Here is a 20,757-nt window from a genome sequence, read left to right as displayed (position 1 = left end):
CCTCCCACCTCTCCTCCCACACACCCCCTCCCACCCCCCACACACCCCTCCCACACCTCCTATTGTCTCTTTTACCACAAAACCGAATGTTCGCCACATCCAACATTGCGCTGTTTTCAACGCGAGAGTTTTTTTTTTGTTCCTGAAGTTGCGACTCAAAAAAATTGTTCCATTCACAAGGCGAACTATTTGATCGATTTGCTTCTTTCATTGCGGCCTTTAAAAATGTTTGGCCGAGCAGGCTTCGTCAGCATGTGGACCCACACAGACATTTAACTTTTATTTCAGTCCTGAAAATATGATCGTTTCTCTGTTATTTTTTTTCATTTAATAAAAAAAACCTGATGCATTAATGTTCACTGGTATTTTAAAAAAATCAGAATCAGAAAATTTATTTATACTTGAGGAATCTGATGAGCTATAAAGCTCTTTTTCACAGGTTCCCAGTAGGGCCGGGTAAGGACGCTACGACAACAAACAGTACAAGAACAGGATCCGAGTGCAAAGTGCAAGATAGATCAACAAATCACCCAAACACAGACAAATACAACACCCAAACATCCCCATCCTACCGGACAAAAGCCCACTGAGGTATTCACTTGTTTTCAAAAGCGACCTGGCCACAAACACTACCTCAACAAAAGTGGCTTATCATTGGGACATTTATGGCAGCAAAATATTCTAAATAGTCTAAACGCGTGCATCTCAACAACAACGCTGACCCGCTGGTGAAATTGCCGCATTTATATTCATGTCTATATTGAGTTGAAAATGCATTACTTAATAATTACCGGCATGGAATATTTCACGGGTTTGACTAGCTTTTAGGAAGTAGGCAGAAGTGCCAAGAGGAATTATCCATCTTGTTCAATGTGCCGATTGGAGGCAGCCAAAGCCACTGGAAGAGAGAGAATGCGAACACAATCACCATCGGACTCTTGATTTAGACTGGAGGAGGAATCCAATGGGCTGCGAAGCTCCTTTTTCACAATGTTCAGCATGGGCGAGGGTCAGCGGGTCAGCAGCAACGCTTTGTATATCGCGAGAGGGACCTCGGAATAATGGAAGTGGCGCGGGAGGAGACATTTAAATAACAACAACAAAAATGTCCTCACAAGCCGACACATTTTGCACACCAGAGGTAAATCAAAGTAAGTGCTTCAGAGAGAACACAACAACCTGCGACCATCATCCCACCCAGGTGACCCACAAAGAAGAAACAAAAACACATTGCCAGCGCCTCCGCTCAAACCGCAGCCAAACTGAGACACCGTTGGAAATTCCACATTTCTAGAGCAGGGATTTAGATGCATTTATCCAATGCTTTTTTGTTGTTGTTGTTAAACAGTTCAGAGCACCAGAAAAAAACGAATGAATACATGAGTAGCACGTCAATGTTTTACGTGTGAGTCGAGGTCGGCCCCACGTCGCCACATAGCCACGTGGCAGCCTCCTCCTCCTCCTGCACGTGCTGAGCCACGAGGCTGTCACGTGGCTCTGTGTGCCTCTGTGGTTTTACTCCTCTGCGGCTCCATCGCAGGGACGAGTCTGTCTCTTCGAAGACGGTTTCATGAGCTGAACAAGCAGTCCCTTTTGGCAATCCACTTCTGGATACTGAAGGCCTCCCCAGCGCTGTGCAGGTTATGCGGTGGGTGGGTGGGGGTTGGTTATTTGACCATACTTCACCACGCTGGTCGGTGTGGGCTGTGAAATGCGGATGGAGCGTAAGGCGTGGCGGGAGCAATCACCGTTGCTGACTTGTGGCGACGCTGAAAACCCCTTTTTGCCTTTGTTGTCGTCGCTGAGATGAATCAGTCGAGACTCAAACAGTCGCACACCACCTGGCGTTCACGTCTCCTCCTCGGGGACACCGGCCGTGTCACGGTGAACCGCGTCAGCGCATCGACACCGGCAGACCGATGCTGCGCCGCGTCTCCTTCGTGAATGGGAAAATGAAAGACGCGAGCCACAGTGGTGGGACCTGTGGCCACGCAGCCCAAACCATGGCCCGCACAGTCACCCCGCTGTGGTCTTCGCTCATTCAACGGAGGAGGAGGAGGAGGAGCAACGACACGACACGAACTCTCTCTGATGAAGCCCTCTCGTCGTGGCCAGCAGCAGCAGGACCTCGACATTGGCATGGAGCTCCTGATATTTCCACAATGCGCGAGACTAGAAGAGAATTTCAATAGCGCGTCGAATGTCCGTTCAACGGAGGAGGAAGAACAGCAAAACGGCACGAACTCTTTCTCTCTTTCTCTCTCTCTCTTTCTCCTGAAGCCGGTGGGGGGAGAGGGAGGGTTGGAGGGGGGGGGAGATGGGGGGGGGGGGGCTCTCTGGGCCGGAGTGGTCGTCTCGCCTCGCTGAGCCGGGCTCCCAGGCCGAGTCGTAATTAGCGAGCGCCTCGGCGCCGCATGGCACGGCGCCAGCTCCCCCCCCCCACCCCGTAATAACGCACCGGACCGGGAGCCAATTTACCCAGTTCATGACCCCTTTGATTGCACCTCGTTTATTCCAGAGGCTGCCTACGCAGCGAGCCAAGGTGGGGCGGGGGGGGGGGATCGATTCAAGCAGCGGCAGTAGCCGCAGCAGTCCCAGCAGAAGCGTCAGCTGTAGCGACTCTTGCGATGTGCACTCAAGCCCGTGTCGCTACCCCCCCCCACTCCCTCGCCTCTAACCAGATCGCATTGTGATTGGCACGCACTTTCTCCCGAGGCTAATGCGCTTTCACTTTGCTGCCCTTGGAGGCCAAATAAAAACGTTGAAGGTTGGGAGAGTATCATCATCATCATCATCGCCTCCTTCTCTCCCTCCACCACCGCCACCGCGATGATGAAATCCACGAGCGCTGATATACCGCGCGCTCCGCGGTGGAGAGTGGGATTTTTGACCCGGCAATTTTTTTTCATTCCAGGTAGGGCTGAAAGTCATTGGTCGACTTGTATTGTGTTGGGCGAGCGTTGACAGCGCTGCGGGTGGATTTATTTCATCGGCCATACCCAGAATCCGCGACAGAGGAACGAGACGCGTGTCTTGGGGTGATCGTGAACGTTGCTGCAATGAAGAATTTCGGAGGGAGCCTACGTTCATAAATATATCCCAGTAGTCTGCGCTCCTTCAAGGGAGGAATATAACACACGACGCGAACTGTCTCCCGAAGCCCTCTCGTCGTGGCTCGCAGACTCCGACGTTGGCCCATCGTCTCCTGGACATCTCGCGGTTGAAATGAGAGCGATCTGCGACGGAGGCGGTGGCCCTTGGGTGGCTCAGGAGACGAATTGGAGCCACAGCACCGCGAAGACCTGGGTTTGAATCGGGGTTGTTCGTGGTTGACCCCAACCCACCCGGCCGGCCACGTCGCTAACCGTTGATTTATCACAACTCGTGACGCAACAGTTTCAATGAATTTCGCGTGACATGACGCAAACCTCTGATGTGGTTAATGCAATTGCGCCATGATTTGGGAGCTTAATGTCCAGGCTACGCGGTGATAATTTTGACAAATGTGCTTCGGTTGGGAGAGGAGCGCGACTGATGGCGCCGGGTGTGGCCACTACCACCAAAACCACCCAGCCACCACCATCACCACCCCGCCACTACTACCACCACCACCCTGCCACCACCACTCAGCCACCACCACCACCAATGCCACCACCACACCGCCACGACAACCACACCACCACCACCCCACCACCACCATCACCACCCCTCCACTACCACCCCGCAACTACCATCACCACCATCATCACCACCCCGCCACTACCACCCCGCAACTACCATCACCACCATCACCACAACCACCCCGCCTCCACCACCACTACCACCCACTACCTCATGCCATGGGCGTTCCTCCGTGGAGCGTGAGTCATTGAGGATTCTTCCTTCCTGGGCTCTGGCGGCCTCACGATGCCACTCACGTCATTGAATTGAGGGAATAATGAAAAAAAAATCAACTTTTAACCCGCCGCACCAGCGTTCGCTCACTTTCGAGGGGCGAGGACGAGAGAGAGTCGCGAGGGTGAACCACGCACACGAGCGGAACGGCAGCAGCCACACGGTGAGCCGCTGCCAACAATTGCCCAAGCCACATCATGTGACCTCTCTTTCCAGTATCAAAACCAACTCTTATAATTGCCCAAGCTCTGCGGTCCTCTATATATGAAGGTGCTATTGGCCAATTAATGACTCATTCCGAATGAAATCATTAATTAGTGTTGTGTTTTTATGTTTACGTGTGTGTGTGTTTGTCTGTGTGTGCGTGGGGGTTTTCGGTGTTGTTTGGGTTATAATACATCCGGGGGAGGGGGAGGGCGACGACTGTGGAGATGGAGCAATGAAATCAGGTCATCAGGGCTCCGCTTTGGCGCGATGTTAACTCCCTTGCCCGGCGTGCTGGAGGTTGTGGGTTCGAGCCCAACCTTGACGTCTGTTGTCGTCGTAGGCGTGTGCAGCGTCTCGAGCTGTCCCACGCGTGACTGAAGAATAATACTACGTAATTATGGCAAGGCTTCTAATGTAATAGCAACGATAATCTACTGCTCTTTGTCAATCCACTGCTGTGTTGGTCATGGTGGGAGGTGTTTGACCACTGTGTGGGGAGCAGCTGTGTAGCGATTCGCGCACTGCGCTGCAGACCCAGCGGCCCGAACTCGATTTCCGCTCACGGCCAACACCAGTGGCGATTATCTGAACCGGTCCTGGATGAGTAAATGACTCGGAAGCCTGTAGATTTAGAGTTTGCGTCTTCCTCTTTGCCCGTGGTCGCGTGGATTTTTCTCCGCGTCCTTCGGGTTTCCCCTCCACGTTTGGAATCAACATCGCCACGCGTTTAGAGTATTTGGCTGCTATACATTTCCATGTGATAAGACACTTCGTTGAGCTATCAATTGTGGCCAGGTCGCTTCTGAATAAGAGCTACACAGCTCAGTGGGCCTTACCTGGTAAAATAAAGATAACGCCTTTATTAATGTATTCATGCACAGGGGGAAGATTGATTGTAAGAATTGGACAATTGCAGGGTTGAGTGGGGGGATGATTGTGATGGTCTGTGGGATGATGGCTATTGGAATTCAATTGCAATTGCAAACTGCATTCATAATTGTGAATTAGATGATGATGATGATTATTATTATTATTATTCCACGTGTTTACCCAGGAAAGCCTCACCGAGTCTCAAGACTCTTTTTTCAGGAGCGGTCCTGCCAATTTTCCGCAGTCGAGAGGTGCGATGCTGCTGCTGCTGCTACCTGTGTAACCCCCTTTGAGTAATTTGCAGGACACTTTTCAGCATTGGGATGTCTGGCTAATGTCTGGCTAATGTGTTTGGTTTTGCGATAGAAGGAAAACAGATCTGGACAAAAAAAACATGGAGCATGGGAGAACATACAAAGGCCTGCACAGAAAGGGATTTGAACCTGTGCACTTAGTGCCCTTGTTGCAGGAGTGAATATAGGCGCATGGACACACACACACGCGTACCGAAGGAAGAGTTTTCAGGCCATCTATGTTTCTCTATATTGAAAGACGTACACTGTTTCGCGCGCTTTCAGGCGCGCTTGCGGCCGTCTGGAAAGCTCTCCATTCCCATATTAGGAAGCCACTGGAGCGATGCACTTTTAAATTAATATTAAAAACCAAACTCTTTAGAAAACAACTTTGTTGTGCTTAGTTTGCTGTCCTTCCCCCGTACCTCCGATTACCACAGTTGGGCTACGTAGGGTGCGAAAGAAGTTCAACACACTGCTAACATACACACACACATACAACCAACAACAACCGCCATTCCCCACTAAGTGGCGGTGACGTCACCACGACGCTTGTGCCAAGCTATGTGCACGTTGAGGCCACGTGAAGTGTCGAACGCCCGCTGGCAGGAGGTTACGGGGCAGACCCAGGTGCCACGGGTCGACTAAGATGACTGGCTGATGCACCACCCGTGCCCCCTACTGTGCCAACTTGCTGTGCTTTAGCCACCCGGCGCTCCGCTCGTTGTTGTGAGCGTCGCTCCCCCCCCCCCCCCGTTGTTGTTGGAGGGCGACTGCCTCCAACTGCCCAGTAGCGTCCCTCACGAGCCTCCTCCACAGAGACCGATCTTGACACCGCTGGTACCAGTCATCGGCAAGTCCATTCAGCTCCACATCCTCCTGTACCAAATCACTCCATCTCTTCTCTAGCCCGTGCCACGCCCGTTTAGCCCCCTTGATCCGGCCGAACAAAAGCTGTTTAGGCATGCGATGGCTGGGCATGCAGGCTACATGATCTAGCCAACACAGCCTTACCTGCCGGAGGAGCTCACCGATGGGACTTTGTCCAGATCTTTCATGGATATGTGAGCTCCTCACACAATCCAGCCTGATTAAATACAAGATGGATCGTAGGAAGGCCAGCTCAAATGTTTCTAACCGGCGAAAATGTTCCATTAGGGGGGGTCCACGTTTTGCAACCGTAGAGAAGGGAGGGAATAACTGTGGCCGCAAAGACCTGAAGCTTCGTGCGGAGCGACAGACCAGGTAGCTTCCACACAGCGTTATGCAACCGATGAAAATATAATGCCGCTCGACTGATTCGGAGTGAGACGTCTGCTGTTAAACTGGAGCCAGTCATAAGCACACAGCCCAGGTATGGGAAACTCTCCACTCTCTCCACAACTGCCCTATCACCAATTGGGAGTTGTGGGTGTGGAGTGTCCGATGGAACAAATACTCAGGCAGGTGCTTAGTTTTTGCTTAGTCCCCACCTCTTAGTGGCAAGCTCCAGATTCAGCAGAACCGCCTCCAACTCCTCATCTGAGTAAGCAGCAATTACCAGATCATCGGCATACATAACATGGTTGAGCAATAGGGAGCCATCCCTTTTCCGCACCCGGGAATCGATCAGCCTCCCATTATATCTGTACCAGATGGAAATTCCTCTAGTATAGCTATTGAAGGCATCACGAACTACGTGGTGGAAATAGATGTTAAATAATGTGTGAGCCAGAGGACATTCCTATCGTACCCAAACGTGACAGGGAATGGCTCCGACTCCTGGCCACGTAGTTTTACCCGGGCCCGCTCACCATCACGGAGGTCCTTAATGATCGTAAGCAGCAGGTAAGGGACTTCGAAACCATGAAGAACACCCCAGAGCCCAGGCCTACTGATGGTATCACAGGCCTTGACCAGATCAATAAAGCAGAGATGTTGGTCTTGTTGGAATTCCCTACACCTCTGCTGTAGCATACGGACAGAAAATATGGCATCTGTGCAGGACCGCCCTTTCCTGAAACCACATTGGGGCTTCGCAAGCCTCTCTTTCAGCGTGCCTGACAAGGCGATGATGAATAATCCTCGCCAGGACCTTTCCCGGCACACTGAGGAGTGAGATGCCCCTGTAGTTATTACAGTCTGTGCGGTCCCCCTTCTTAAAGAGGGGAACCACCAGGGCATCCTTCCAATCCTGCGGATCATCTCTGCCCGGTGCCTTTCCTGGTCTCAGGCTCTGGATCGCCTTTAGTACTTCCTGAAACAGATGGCACCTCAGCCAGCCACTCGCAGGGGGTGACTTCTTCTTCCAATATTTGAGACACCCCAGCCTCAGCAGGGTCATCCTCACTTTGTCCGACGATGTTTTCCATGCCGAGGGATTTTCGTTAACCTAGGACTTCGCATAAATGCTCTGCAAATCTGCAAACCTGTTCCTGGGGGTCAGAGATTGGGTTACTGTTTTTTCCCTAATGATGGCAACAGGTGTGGTGCTGCAGGTTACTTTTTTATGGAGTTAAATAGAGATTTGTGATCGCGGACCATTGAGGCAGACTCCATCTCCTCAGCAACCCGCGACCACCACCCATCCTTGCAGCACCTCACGGCTCTCCGAACCTCCGACTGAAGGCTGCGATCAGCCTCCTCATTTTCTGACGTGGGATGCTGTAGACGATGAGAGTGGATCTGTCGCTTTTTCTCAGCCAGCTTGAACACCTCCTCTGTCAGCCAGGGTTTCTAGGAAGGTCTGGACCATGTACCCAAAGCAGCCATTGCAGCTGCATGAGCCACAGTCCTAAACCTTGCCCATTTCCCCTCAACATTTGGAGGAGTGGGGGACGATGCCAACCCCAGCCGATTAAATTCTCGCTTGCAACTTTCATCAGCTAGCTGAGACCAGGCCACCTTGGGTTTGAATGGGGTCCTGGGTGTACACCCACCACCGGAGTGAAAGAATGGCAGGCGCATCTTACAAATGACAAGTCGATGGTCAGTGGGCAGATCAGCTCCACGGTAGGTCCTGGTGTCAAGGACATGGGCCCGCATCTGCTGTTTTGTCACGAGTAGTCCAGCAGATGTTCTTGCTTGGACCTGGCATGCATCCATGATGTTGTGTGGATGCGCCGATGCCGGAACTGCGTATTGGTAATTACAAGCCCATGGGCTGCACAAAAATCTAGCAGCCTCCTACCGTTGTTATTGAGCTGATCTGGCCCATGCCTTCCAATCACTCCAGACCAGGTGCCAGCATCATGACCAACTCGGGCACTGAAGTCGCCCAACAGGGTGACTCTATCCCGTGGGGCCACTTCAGCTAGCACCTGTGACAGGAGGTCATTGAAGCCATCTGACTCATCGGCCTTGCCTGCATCCCTCCACGGATATTCGTCTTCGGTCGGGGCATAATTAACCACGACCACCGATCCTCGCCTCCAGTTGATGGGAAGGCGAGCCCAAAGTAGTCTGGGGCTTACTGCTTCCCACACGTCACTGCCACGCTCCCACGCCCCCTTCATTCTTTTGTTCAGAAGAAGAGCCACTCCCTGTTGTTTGGCAGTATCCTGCCCCGAGAGAGGACTGTCCACCCTTCATGGTGGCATGAGCCAGAACCGGTCCACCGGACCTCATGAATACCACAGAGATCCAGGCAGTACTGGTCCAGCTCCCAACAGATGAGTGGCAGCCTCTGCTTCGCAGTGAGTGTTCGAACATTCCACGTGGCCACCCTCAGTGATTTTTTATTGTTTCTGGAGGAGCCCCGAGGATAAAGATTCAATCTCCTGGCTCCGTCAAATGGAGTTTAGCCAGGAGACGTCATAGACGCCTGTCCCCCCAGGGCCTCCGGCACAAGCTTTTTAATTAGATATTTTAGACGTGGTTTTGTGGTAATTAATTGAAGGTGGAGGGGTTACCAGCCCCTCGCACCCGTCCAGAGTCCCCATTTGGCCGCTGTGGTGGTTACAAACGCCATGATGGGAAAGGCCAAAAATCTAAATTAGCCCTCCCCTCATGACACTGCCCACCAGTGTCAGGGGGAGAGGCAGGGGAGGGCCCAGGACCGTCACCGTGAGTCGGTCGTGAGCGGGAGTTGAACTCGGGCCGTTGCTGGCTGGTTTCATAGCGCGGTGCGCTCACTGCAGCGCCACCACTCCCCAAACACACACGTGCACGCGCGCGCTCGCTCGGGGGCTCGCGTGCACGTGCCGACTCCCCGCCTACCCACCCCGCCACGCCACCGCCATTCAAAACCCCTTCACGTTCCTTTGCGAGGAATTCGCTTTGCGCTGATTGTCGCGGACGAAGCGTCATTGGCGGTAATGGGCGTCTCGTTTGCGATGTGTCTAGAGTCTCCCGAATGAAAGATGGAGCCGGGGGGGGGGGGGGAGAGGGGGAGAATGGTGGGTGGAGATAAGAAGAGAGGCGGTGAGATTGGTCCTCGCACTCTTTGGCGTCGTTATCACAAAGCGCGTCATCATCTCCATCCTCTCTCTGAGTTACGTAAAACTCATTTCTTGAGAACTGCCTTTTGTGTTCGGTTTCTTGCCCTTCCCCGGCACCTTCCGATTAGCACCGCGGTTGGCTACGTACGGTGCGAAAAAAAAATCAACATACAAACAAAGGCAAAGGTAGACGGTTTTGGCAAGTGCTGTTAGCGAGCACCTATGAAGGCCGGCACGGTACAGGATAACTAAAACTACGCCCGACCGCCTCTGTCTCCCCAGTGACGGTGATTTTTACACGCCGCACCAGTTGCTCATTTGTGGCTGAGTCGACCTAGGGGAGGCCCCTGGACCGATTCATATAATCGTCACCGGTGTTGGCCGTGAGCGGGAACCGAACTCGGCTGGTCAACATCGGTTTGTCTTGTAGTGTTGTTGTTTCATATTCCCAGTTATATTCCAGATGTGCACTCAAGAGAGGAGCCGTGGTCGTGTTGTCAGATGAGGACATTTCTACCTTGGGATTGTTGCAGCTAGCGAGCGCGCATTGCAACTGTGTCCGAGAATGGCCCCAGAAAGTTGATGTCAACACCCTGGATTCGGATTTTACCCGGAAAAGCCCATTGAGCTATCTAGCTCTTTTTTTTTTAGAAGCGACCTGGCCATCACGAATGATAGCTCAACGAAGCGGCTTACCATGTGGATGTTTAAAGCAGCCAAATACTCTAAACGCGTGATCTTGATTCTCAATGTGGAGGGAAAAAGGGGAGAACCTGGAGAAAGAATCCAAGCGACCACGGGAGGAAAGAGACACCACAAACTCCAAATATAGAGCAGCAAGCGTCGGGGTCGTGATGGAACCCACGACCTCCTGCATACCAGGCGAGGTAGTTAACATCTCGCTACCGTGGCGCTCCAATGCCTTCAGGTATAAATATCAACAACACAGGCGAGACAAAGGTGGCCTGAAACCGGTCCCGGTTGTCCCTTCATCGACCCGCAATCGAGCGTTGTGGTGAGGTCTGCTCAAGTTGACCTAATAAAAGCCACACGGCACGGTGGCAATTACATTCATCCAGCAGTGGATTGACAAAGGACCTGCATTCGTAGTTTTTTTTTTAAGCTATCGTTCGTCACACGGCACAGCTGCCAAACGAAATGGGCGTGGGTGTCATTGTGTTAAGCAGCCAAGCCTCGCCGCAGGAAGGCATACTTCCTTCCCTTCGATTTGAACAAAAAGTTAAAGGTCCTTTGTATTTATTTACTAAACCACCCCCATAAACCAGCTTCTCTAACTCCCCAGCCACCACCACTTTTCCTTCCCCTTAAGCGAAGAAAACCCCATTGTGATTTCACATACTGTGTGTGTGTGCTTGATAACAGCACTTGCCCCAACATTATGCTGAAGGCTATACGGTGGATTTTTGTATGACGCTCAGTTAACCCACAACACATGGGCCTGTAGATATCCTGCCAAAAGCTCTTTAATATTTCAAAAACCCGTTCGCACCTCCGATGAGCACGGTTGGCTACGTACGGTGCGAAAGAAGTTCAACCACGCATCAACATACATTTCACGTGGCCTCAAAGTGCACCTAACCCAAGCGTTTGAACCTTCGATGAAGTTATGGCCTTCTTCTCCTAGGAACAAACACACACACATAAACGACCGGCCATGTTCAAGTTCAGACTCCAGGCCGTTCTTTTGTTATCCTCTGGCTATGACTGACCGGGTCCGTCTCTCTGCAGAGTGAACACTCCCACTGGTTCCGTACCGCTTCGGGAACAGAGAGTTCACCATGGAAGTCCAGTTCACCATGGAAGTCCAGTTTAGCATGGAAGTCCACGGAAGTCCAGTTTACCATGGAAGTTCAGTTGACCATGGAAGTCCAGTTCACCATGAAAGTCCAGTTTACTATGGAAGTCCAGTTTACCATGAAAGTCCAGTTCACCATGGAAGTCCAGTTTATCATGGAAGTCCATGGAAGTCCAGTTTACCATGGAAGTTCAGTTCACCATGAAAGTCAAGTTCACCGTGGAAGTTCAGTTCACCATGGAAGTCCAGTTTACCATGGAAGTCCATGGAAGTCCAGTTTACCATGGAAGTTCAGTTCACCATGAAAATCAAGTTCACCATGGAAGTTCAGTTCACCATGGAAGTCCAGTTTACCATGGAAGTCCAGTTCACAAGTCGAGTTCACCATGGAAGTCCAGTTCACCATGGAAGTCCAGTTCACAAGTCCAGTTCACCATGGAAGTCCAGTTCACAAGTCGAGTTCACCATGGAAGTCCAGTTCACCATGGAAGTCCAGTTCACAAGTCCAGTTCACCATGGAAGTCCAGTTCACAAGTCCAGTTCACCATGGAAGTCCAGTTTATCATGGAAGTCCATGGAAGTCCAGTTTACCATGGAAGTTCAGTTCACCATGAAAGTCAAGTTCACCATGGAAGTTCAGTTCACCATGGAAGTCCAGTTTACCATGGAAGTTCAGTTCACCATGAAAGTCAAGTTCACCGTGGAAGTTCAGTTCACCATGGAAGTCCAGTTTACCATGGAAGTCCATAGAAGTCCAATTTACCATGGAAGTTCAGTTCACCATGAAAGTCAAGTTCACCGTGGAAGTTCAGTTCACCATGGAAGTCCAGTTTACCATGGAAGTCCAGTTCACAAGTCGAGTTCACCATGGAAGTCCAGTTCACCATGGAAGTCCAGTTCACAAGTCGAGTTCACCATGGAAGTCCAGTTCACAAGTCGAGTTTACCATGGAAGTTCAGTGCACCAAGGACAGGGGTCGTCAGCCTGTGGCTGCGGAGCCACACGCGTCTCTTCAAGGACTCTGTCTTCATGACAGTTCTTTATTAGGCAACCAACGGTCTCATATTCACCACACGCATTGCGGCTTTTGAAATCCGGATTCTCATTTTTTTTTATACCGAATTCGAAACATAAATGGCTCTTCTTGTTGTTTTGTTTGCCCCCACCTCCGCCTGGCGTAGAGGAAGAGCGAACGCACGACGCTAGCTGTGTAAATCCAAATTGCGTTCGGATGAAAAGTTAAACGACGACGCGCCCAGGGCGAGCAGGCCGACGGGACGAAGACGCTCGCCGAGCGGCATTGCTGGAGCAGTAAAAAAAAAGTCGTTTCCGTCGGGGTCGCACGCCCGGCGGCTTTGTGACCCCGTCCCAGGCAAGGGCATCCGTGGCGCGGTCGCTGAAGATGGAACGCGAGTTGGGGGGGGGGGGGGGTCTGGGGGAGATGTTCTACCCAGAATGCAAGAGGATCTCGACGTTCCACTTCGGATGAGCGTCAGAGCTTCCCTTTTGCAGAGGAAATTCCGGCAGGATGCTGCTCGTAAAACTTTATATATTTTTTTTACATGGCAGGGAATTGTTTTTTTTATTATTTTCTCTTCACGCAAAGCTTGTTTTTTTCCCACAATAAGCGCGCCTCGCTGCAGCTCATGGACGCGCGTACCTTGGCGCTTGGGTTCTGCATTTCCTAGAACACGCAATGCGTTTGTGAATATCATCATCGCCATCATCACCATTATTGACTGGTCGCGTGCGTTCCGTTGGAGGAGTGAAGAAGGCTCCCGATGTAGTGAGCGAACTGGACACCTCTCGACGCATCGCTTGCCGACAGACGACGAAAAGGCACCCACAGGCTCAACGCTACGGTGAGAAGAATACTCTTCACTTCGAGACTCCGATTAGCGCGCCTGGCTACGTACGGTGCGAAAGAAGTCGTACGTATATACATATCCATATTAACGTTTTTTGTGTGTGTGTTGGGTTAGATCGCGTAAATATAAACGTGTCGTTAACCCGCCGTCACACGACGCAGCCAGTTAGCAAAGGTTTGTCTGGTGAACAAAACGTGTCGATTAGTTGCTCGTTCGTCACACCGGTGTGTTGGGAGAGTAAAACCCACAACACTTAAACATTTCAGTACTGTCACGTGTTGCTGGCGATACGTCCGTTCAAGATGCGTTCCACTCTCGCGTGATTGCCCCACGAATCCCATCGTGAACTCGGGGCGAATATTTATCCGGCGCGCACCATGACCGCGTCTAGCTCCTTCCTCCTCCTCCTCCGGCCGCTCATCCTCATGGTCCTCTTCGCCACCCTCCGGGGTGCCGCCGCCCAGCCGTGCCCCGCGCCGTGCCACCGCTGCCGCGGAGGCCTCGTCTCCTGCCAGGACGCGGGCCTCGTCACCTTCCCCAGGCACTTGCCCCGCTCAACCACCGCGCTGCAGCTGAGCGGCAACCGCCTGCTCCGGCGCGTGCTGCCGTCCGACGTCCGCGCGCTGTCCCGGCTCTCCGCGCTGCTGCTGGACAACTGCGGCCTCTCGCGCCTCCGGTCCGAGGCGTTCTCCAGCCTCGGCGGCCTGCGTCGCCTCTCGCTCGGCGGCAACGGCCTGCGCAGGCTGGAAGTCGGCGCGTTCGGCGGGCTGGCCAACCTCCAGGACCTGCGGCTGCACGATAACCTCATCGACGTGCTGCCCAGGAATGCTTTTCTGGAGTTGACCTCGCTGCGTCGCCTGCAGCTGCAGAACAACCTGCTGCAGGGCGTGAGGGACGGGCTCTTTGCGGGCGTGCGGAGGATGTCGACGCTCATCCTGGACGACAATGACATCGCGAGCGTCTCGCACGCGGCCTTCGCCATGCGTTCGGAACTCCGCAGTCTCTCCCTGGCCAATAACAACCTGACTCAGATTCCATCGAGCGCCCTCGCGAGGCTCAAGAACCTCGACCGGCTGGTCGTCTCTGGCAACCGCATCTCGCGGATCCATCCCTTCGCTTTCAGAGGACTTGCCAAGCTGGTACACCTCATTCTCGACGACATGCAGTTGCTGGCGATAGCTGAGAACGGCTTCGCCGGACTGGGCAACACCGAGCGCCTGTACCTGAGAAGGAACCACCTGAAGGCCCTCAGCGCCGACGTCCTCAGGCCCCTCGTGAAACTCGAGGAGCTCCACCTCGACGGGAACTCGCTGACCGCGCTGGCCGACGACTTGCTCGCCGGCCCATCCGCCTCCTTGCGCGTGCTCGTGCTCGCATCGAATCGGCTGTCCCGCGTCTCCCCCGAGCCGTTCGTCTCCTCCGCGTCGCTCGCTCGACTCCAGCTCGGCGGCAACCCCCTGCTCTGCGACTGCGGCGCGCTGCCCCTCTGGCTCTGGATGGCGACGGCGGCGGCGGCGGTGGCCCACGTCGACGTCCGCTGCCAGTTCCCCGAGCGGCTGCGGGGCCAGCGCCTGGACAGAGTCCCGCGGGAGTCGCTGGGCCACTGCCACGTCCGGGGCTCTCACACGTCCGAGGGCGAAGAGGAGGAGGCGGTGGAGGAGGAGGAGGTGGTGGAGGAGGTGGAGGAGGAGCTGGTGGAGGAGGCGCGTTCGCAGTCGCCCGCCTCGCCCCTTCTCCACGCCAGCGTGGCGCCGCGGCTTCGCTCGAGAAACGTCAGCGCGCTCGCACGGAAACATCCACGCGGCCGCGTCGAGGGGCGACGCGTCCCGACGTCGTACGCCTCAAAGCGCAGCTCTGACGGCGCCGCGTCCGGGTTGTCGGCGGCCACGGGATCCCAGGCGGAGCCGGGGGGGCGCTCGCCTCGGCCGGGGCCTCCCTGCGACGGCCGCGCCGCGGAGGCCGACGCGGCCTTCAACGCGGTGCTCGGCCTGCTCATCGTGTCGCTCTGCGTCAGCGCCGCGTCCGGCGTGGCCGCGTCGCGGCTGTGGAGGCGGCTGAGGACGCGCGACGGAGACGGCGGCGGCATCGTGGAGTCGTCGCGCTGCTCGACGAGGTCGCTGCCTCCGCGATACCGACCCTCGTGCGGGCCCTCCGAGCCCACGGCGCGGCCCCGTTCGCCGCCGGCGCCCCCCGCGATGCCCATCAGCACCGTAGAGCTGGACCGCGCGCTGCTCCTGAGGCTGTGCGAGGAGGACGGGCCCCAAGTTGTGCTCTTTGAGCACACGGTGCTGTAGGGGTGACCGCTCAGCCAGATTCATGATAACTGTAATAAACTGTTGCACTATTTTTTTAAAATATTTTTTTTTCATTTTACCAGGTAAGGCCCACTGAGCTGTGTAGCCCTTTTTTTCAGAAGCGACGTGGCTCGCACAAATGTGAGCGTGGCTTATCATGTGGAGTTTTTGTTTTATTGATTTCCATCATCCCACCCCAGAGGGCGGGATGATGGATGGGCCGAGATGGGATGAAGTCAACCCCTCGACTCAACCGGGAGTTAAACTCGCAACCCTTCCGATTGCGAGTCGCTCGCTTACTCGCTCACTCGCTCGCCCTCTTTTCCAACGCGCCGGAGGAGCTCTGTTTATGTTGGACACAGACTAACGAAACACACACTTTTTATTTTACCAGCTAATGCCCCCTGAGCTACACAGCTCAAGTTTCAAAAGCGGCCTGGCTACAAATGAGAGCTCGACCAAGTAGCTTATCACGTCGACATTTATAGCAGACAAATACTCTAAACGCGTATTGTAGATTCTAAATGTTGAGAGAAAAACCGGAAGACCCGGAGAAAAATCCACGCGACCACAGGAAGAGAGAGAGACACGCAAACTCCAAATATGCAGGTGCCATGGTCGGGATCGAACCCATGCCCTCCTGTATATCAGGCGAGGGAGTTAGCCATCTCATCACCGCGGCACTCCATGATTACGATGATGATCACGATGATGATCACGATGATGATCACGATGATGATCACGATGATGATCACGATGATGATCACGATGATGATGATAAGGGGCTTAATGTCAACTGGAGCTGTTGGGGAATGATGCTCTGGAAATGATATGTTCAGGGGTCTCTGGAAACAAATTATCCCATCAGAAACGAAGTCCTGATTTTGTCGATGTCATTATTTATTTGAATTACTCGCTTCTGAACTCGCTGCCGTGCTGAGCGCAATGGAAAAAAAATAAGTACGTCGCGATTGTTCACGGGACGTATTTGTGTTTGTTTTTGCCGTGTCTCGTGCAGAGGTGGAAAAAAACATACGCACATATTCTTTGGGTCTTTCGGTAAAGCAACGTAGATATTTCGATCGCAACACAAGCAATCGCAACTATTTTTTCGTCTGGCCCTACTCGCATCAGCAAAGAGTGCTGCTGCTGCTGTTGGGAGGGAGTCCACTTAGTAGAGCGACAATCGTGTTTTTTTTCTTCCGTTTTAAATCTTAAAAAGCCTCGTGGAGACCCAAGACACGTGTTTGTTTTTATGTATTTATCACAAGCGGAGACGGGGTCGCTGAACTATGGGTTCCATTCGCTTCCCTTCTTACCCACCCACCCCCAGCACCCCGCCCACCCCACCCACCCCAATCTCCCCACCCACCCTAACCACCCCCAACCACCCCATCCACTCCACCCACCTCCAACCACCCAACCCACCCCAACCCACCCCAACCCACCCCAACCACCCCACCCTCTCCTCCCAGCGTCGCGTTCCAAAATTGTGGTCGCGGGTGTAAAGGTGGGGGGGGGGGGGTGCGCCAGCGCGTGCGAAATTACCGCGGTTGATTAATTAGTTCCATTAATTTGTCGACGCGCGCCGCGCTCAGCGAGTGCGCGTGATTAACTCGCGGGGGATTAACGCCGTAGCCCCGTCTCGCGTCGACAGAGATTCAGTACTCGCCGTTACCTCGGCTGCCGTGGTCTCCGCGGGGGTAATGGTTGGTGGGGTGGGGGATCGAGACGAGGATGGGCGGCGGGGGTCGTGACGGACGCTCGCGTTGACGCATCTTGACCCGGGCAGTAGTCACGAGTCTCGGTGTCCGCGTTTGTGTGTGGGTTTTTTTTTACCATTCCAGAATTTGTGATTCGTATCGCGGCTGTAAATGTCGTCGTTTGACCATTGTAACAATCTCGTGATTTCCATTGCCAACGCTGATTTGTTATTCCTCTCTCGCTCACTCCCCCGGCATCTTGCTAATAATCAGGTAGTCTAAGGTGATTAACCTCCGGCTGGTCTCGTAAGGATGAATGAGTAAAAGGCGGTCAACGATTCCGGTATTAATCAACTTCTGTAAGCAACGGCATCACCTTTCAGTAACCATAGCATCCATCCATCCGTTGTCATCGCCACGCTGGGATTGTTTGAGCAACGCGGTCACAGACTTCACGGCACGCGCACACTCAGCAACTACCGCCTCATTTGTGGCGCTCCGCGCTCAATACAACACATGGCAAGCCCCAGCGGCGGTCACTCATCGGCCCAAATCTTGTGAGATGTGACCAGATCGGACACCTTCACGGCGACTTGATGCGAGGCATAGCAGTGTCTGCACGGTAGTTCTTCCTCCATAAATCATATTACCTTGAATTCAACAGATACGTACCGTGTATATATTTTTTTTTGGTGTGGGGGGGTACATTGTACATAATTGGTGCTTCGATGAACGATTGGATTGCCCGTATGACAAGCGTCACCATTCAAATCGATGGCGGGTTCATCGATGGTCGATAAGTGCGCGGCTGTTCGCAAAACGTTTGTGAGGATGATTGTCGATGCAAAAAAAAGCAGCAAAAAAAGCTTCACGTTCCGTCGGTTTTTTTTTATTTCTCCGGGACGATTAAAGACTCTGATTCTGACACATGGGGGTCCTCTGGGAGTCTCCTCCTTTCAGACGGGCCGGTGTGTGGATAGAGAGCAAAGGACCATCGTGTTTACACCGAAGCTGTTTGGTCACGAAGAGCGGGCGGAAGCAGCCAAACGGGGGGGACGGGGGGGGGGGGGCAGATGCCTCTCAGAAAAAGGCGGAGTGATCAACTGAGCTGGTGGGTGGATTGTTGCGCCTCAGCGAGAGCAGTGCATCTGCAGCAGCTGGAGTGGCGTGACTCGGGCGTTGAGTCACTGGAGCAGTCACCGGGTCCTACATCACAGAGACACTACCGGCACTCTATACAAGTGCAAGGTGATCCATGTGTAGTGGGCGACTTCCGAGAGAAGGCTCCTTATTTATTCTCACACTTTAATTACAACACTGGGCGATACATCGATGTGGCGCTCGACGTAGCTGCACATAGCCGACCCTTCTACGCAACCCCCGTCGTCGGTGTCCAACGACGCAGCTGTCTGACGAGCCCAGCGACGGCGGCGATGAGAGCCTTGCTGTAGATCGTCCACGTGGCCCGGACGACGAAGAGAGATGACGGCGAGCAGCGACGCAGCCAGGAGCCAGGACCCCGCAAGAGCACCGAACCTCTGCTTCGGGTCCCCCTTATATACACTCCGGCACGGCCAAGCCCCGCCTCCGGCCACGCCCCCTTCCAGAACCTTCGAGCAGGTTACCCGGAGCTTCCCTACTGACTCCGCCTTTCACCTTAAACCCAAGACACGCCCCCCTTCATAACCGCGATTACACTTGTATAGGTGACCCATCGCCACGGTCAATCCGCGGTTGGATTGAGTGGCTCATCGTCGTGTTTGCGAATCGGGCATTGAGTCGCTGGAGTATTTACCGGGTCGTACATCACAGGGACGCTGCCGGCAGTCTCTGAGATGCATTTATAGGTGACGCACGCGCTTGATTGCAAATGTACCTCTTTACTTCACAACAGGTGATTGAATAATGTCTCCAGCGGTGACTCCGTCTGTTAACAGAACAGGACGGGGTGGTGGAAAAAGGGTTTAACGAGTTGATTGAGATTGGCGGGAGATGTGTGGGAGAGGGCTTTGAAGTTCAAACATTGTATAATCTTTCACCTATCCCGATTATTTCAGTGGTGTGTCTATGAATGGAGTGCCCTGGATGTTATATTTTATTGTATCTAATTATATGACACGCCCGTGATGAAAGGGCAGCAAAGTGATGATTGTGCAAACGTGGAAAACGTGGCAGAGGATTTGTTTGAACTGAATCTGACTCTCAAGTAAAAAAAAAAAACCCCGGTACAGAGGTTTTGCCCACACAAACGCTGCTGGATCTCTGCATGACTTTAAAGTCTGCTTCGTTTGCTCTCGTGTGTGTTTTTTTGTGCACAGAATACATTGGGGACCAGGCTGACACCACCGTTTTTGCGAGGCTGGTTTCTAAATAGCGACTAGTTCTCTCGATTTAATGATTTCGATTGCATTTTTTCGATTAATAATTTCGGTTAATTCGTCGCGCTTTCGTCCGAGAATCGATTGTCTAATTTTTAACGCATTTGTATTTACATTGCTGCGAGTTGTAGGGGCCTCGAGTGGCTGCGGGGGGTCACGTGAGCCCCATCACACGCGGCGCGCACGACTCGAATAGCGCCGACTCTGGCACGGAATCCGTGTATTGTGAGATTAATCCGTAAATGCATAAAGTGATCACGTTGGTTTATGCGTAATTACGCCTTTAATCGCTTGAGAACCTTTGATTTTGGCATAAGCTCAGAATATCAGCGTTGGGAGGGAGGGGGGGGTCTGTGGTGAAATCAGCAGCCATGGTCAATCCACTGCTGGATTGAAAGCCGCCCCCCCAGCCCCGTAGCCCCACCCCTCCCATCCATCACTCTCCCTCGCCACCCCGTTGATGCAATAATCCGACCGAAGCAGTTGCACACGAGCTGACTCTCATGGCTCAATCTCTTCTGGGGGACATCCCCTTGTCCGCTTCCACCAGCGCCCTTCGTGACGATGGGTCGCTAACCATTCGAGTGCCCTGCCCCGAAACTACAAAACTTACTTTGCTTAACTGCCCGGAGAGATGTGCGCACTCCTGGGTATGCCCACGCAAGTAGTCCACGACAGGTGCTGGATATTGAAAGCTCCATGCGCTATCCTGCTGCCTGCTTTTTAAACGATTTAAACTTTTTTTCTTCTTCTTGGTTGTTTCGGTAAAAGTCACGTAGAAGGGAAATAATAAAAAAAATAACATACGTTTTTTTTATGTTTTATTTCATTATTGTATTATTTCCCTTCTACGTGACTTTACCGAAAGAACCAAAGAAGATGAATCCTTGCAGTCACGAAAGCTTTAAATCGAAATATATAGCTCTTTTTCAGAAACGACCTGGTTTCGAGCGATAGCTTAACGAAGTGGCTTATCACGTTGAAACGTAAAGCAGCCAAATACTCTAAGCGCGTGT

General features: G+C 53.1%; 1 protein-coding gene across 1 annotated transcript; it reads left to right on the top strand.

The window, feature by feature from the left end:
• The first annotated feature begins 13,358 nt into the window (after window positions 1–13,358).
• On the top strand, window positions 13,359–20,004 carry LRRC70 (leucine rich repeat containing 70). The gene has a single exon (XM_032953624.2). The coding sequence runs from the start codon at window positions 13,744–13,746 to the stop codon at window positions 15,658–15,660; it is 1,917 nt and encodes a 638-aa protein (XP_032809515.2). The 5' UTR covers window positions 13,359–13,743; the 3' UTR covers window positions 15,661–20,004.
• Window positions 20,005–20,757: the final 753 nt, after the last annotated feature.

The sequence above is a fragment of the Petromyzon marinus genome, chromosome 13, assembly GCF_048934315.1.
Source record: "Petromyzon marinus isolate PM22_M1 ecotype Great Lakes invasive population chromosome 13, UKy_Petmar_22M1.pri1.0, whole genome shotgun sequence".
Lineage (NCBI taxonomy): Eukaryota > Metazoa > Chordata > Hyperoartia > Petromyzontiformes > Petromyzontidae > Petromyzon > Petromyzon marinus.
This window is presented reverse-complemented; position numbering and strand designations above follow the sequence as displayed.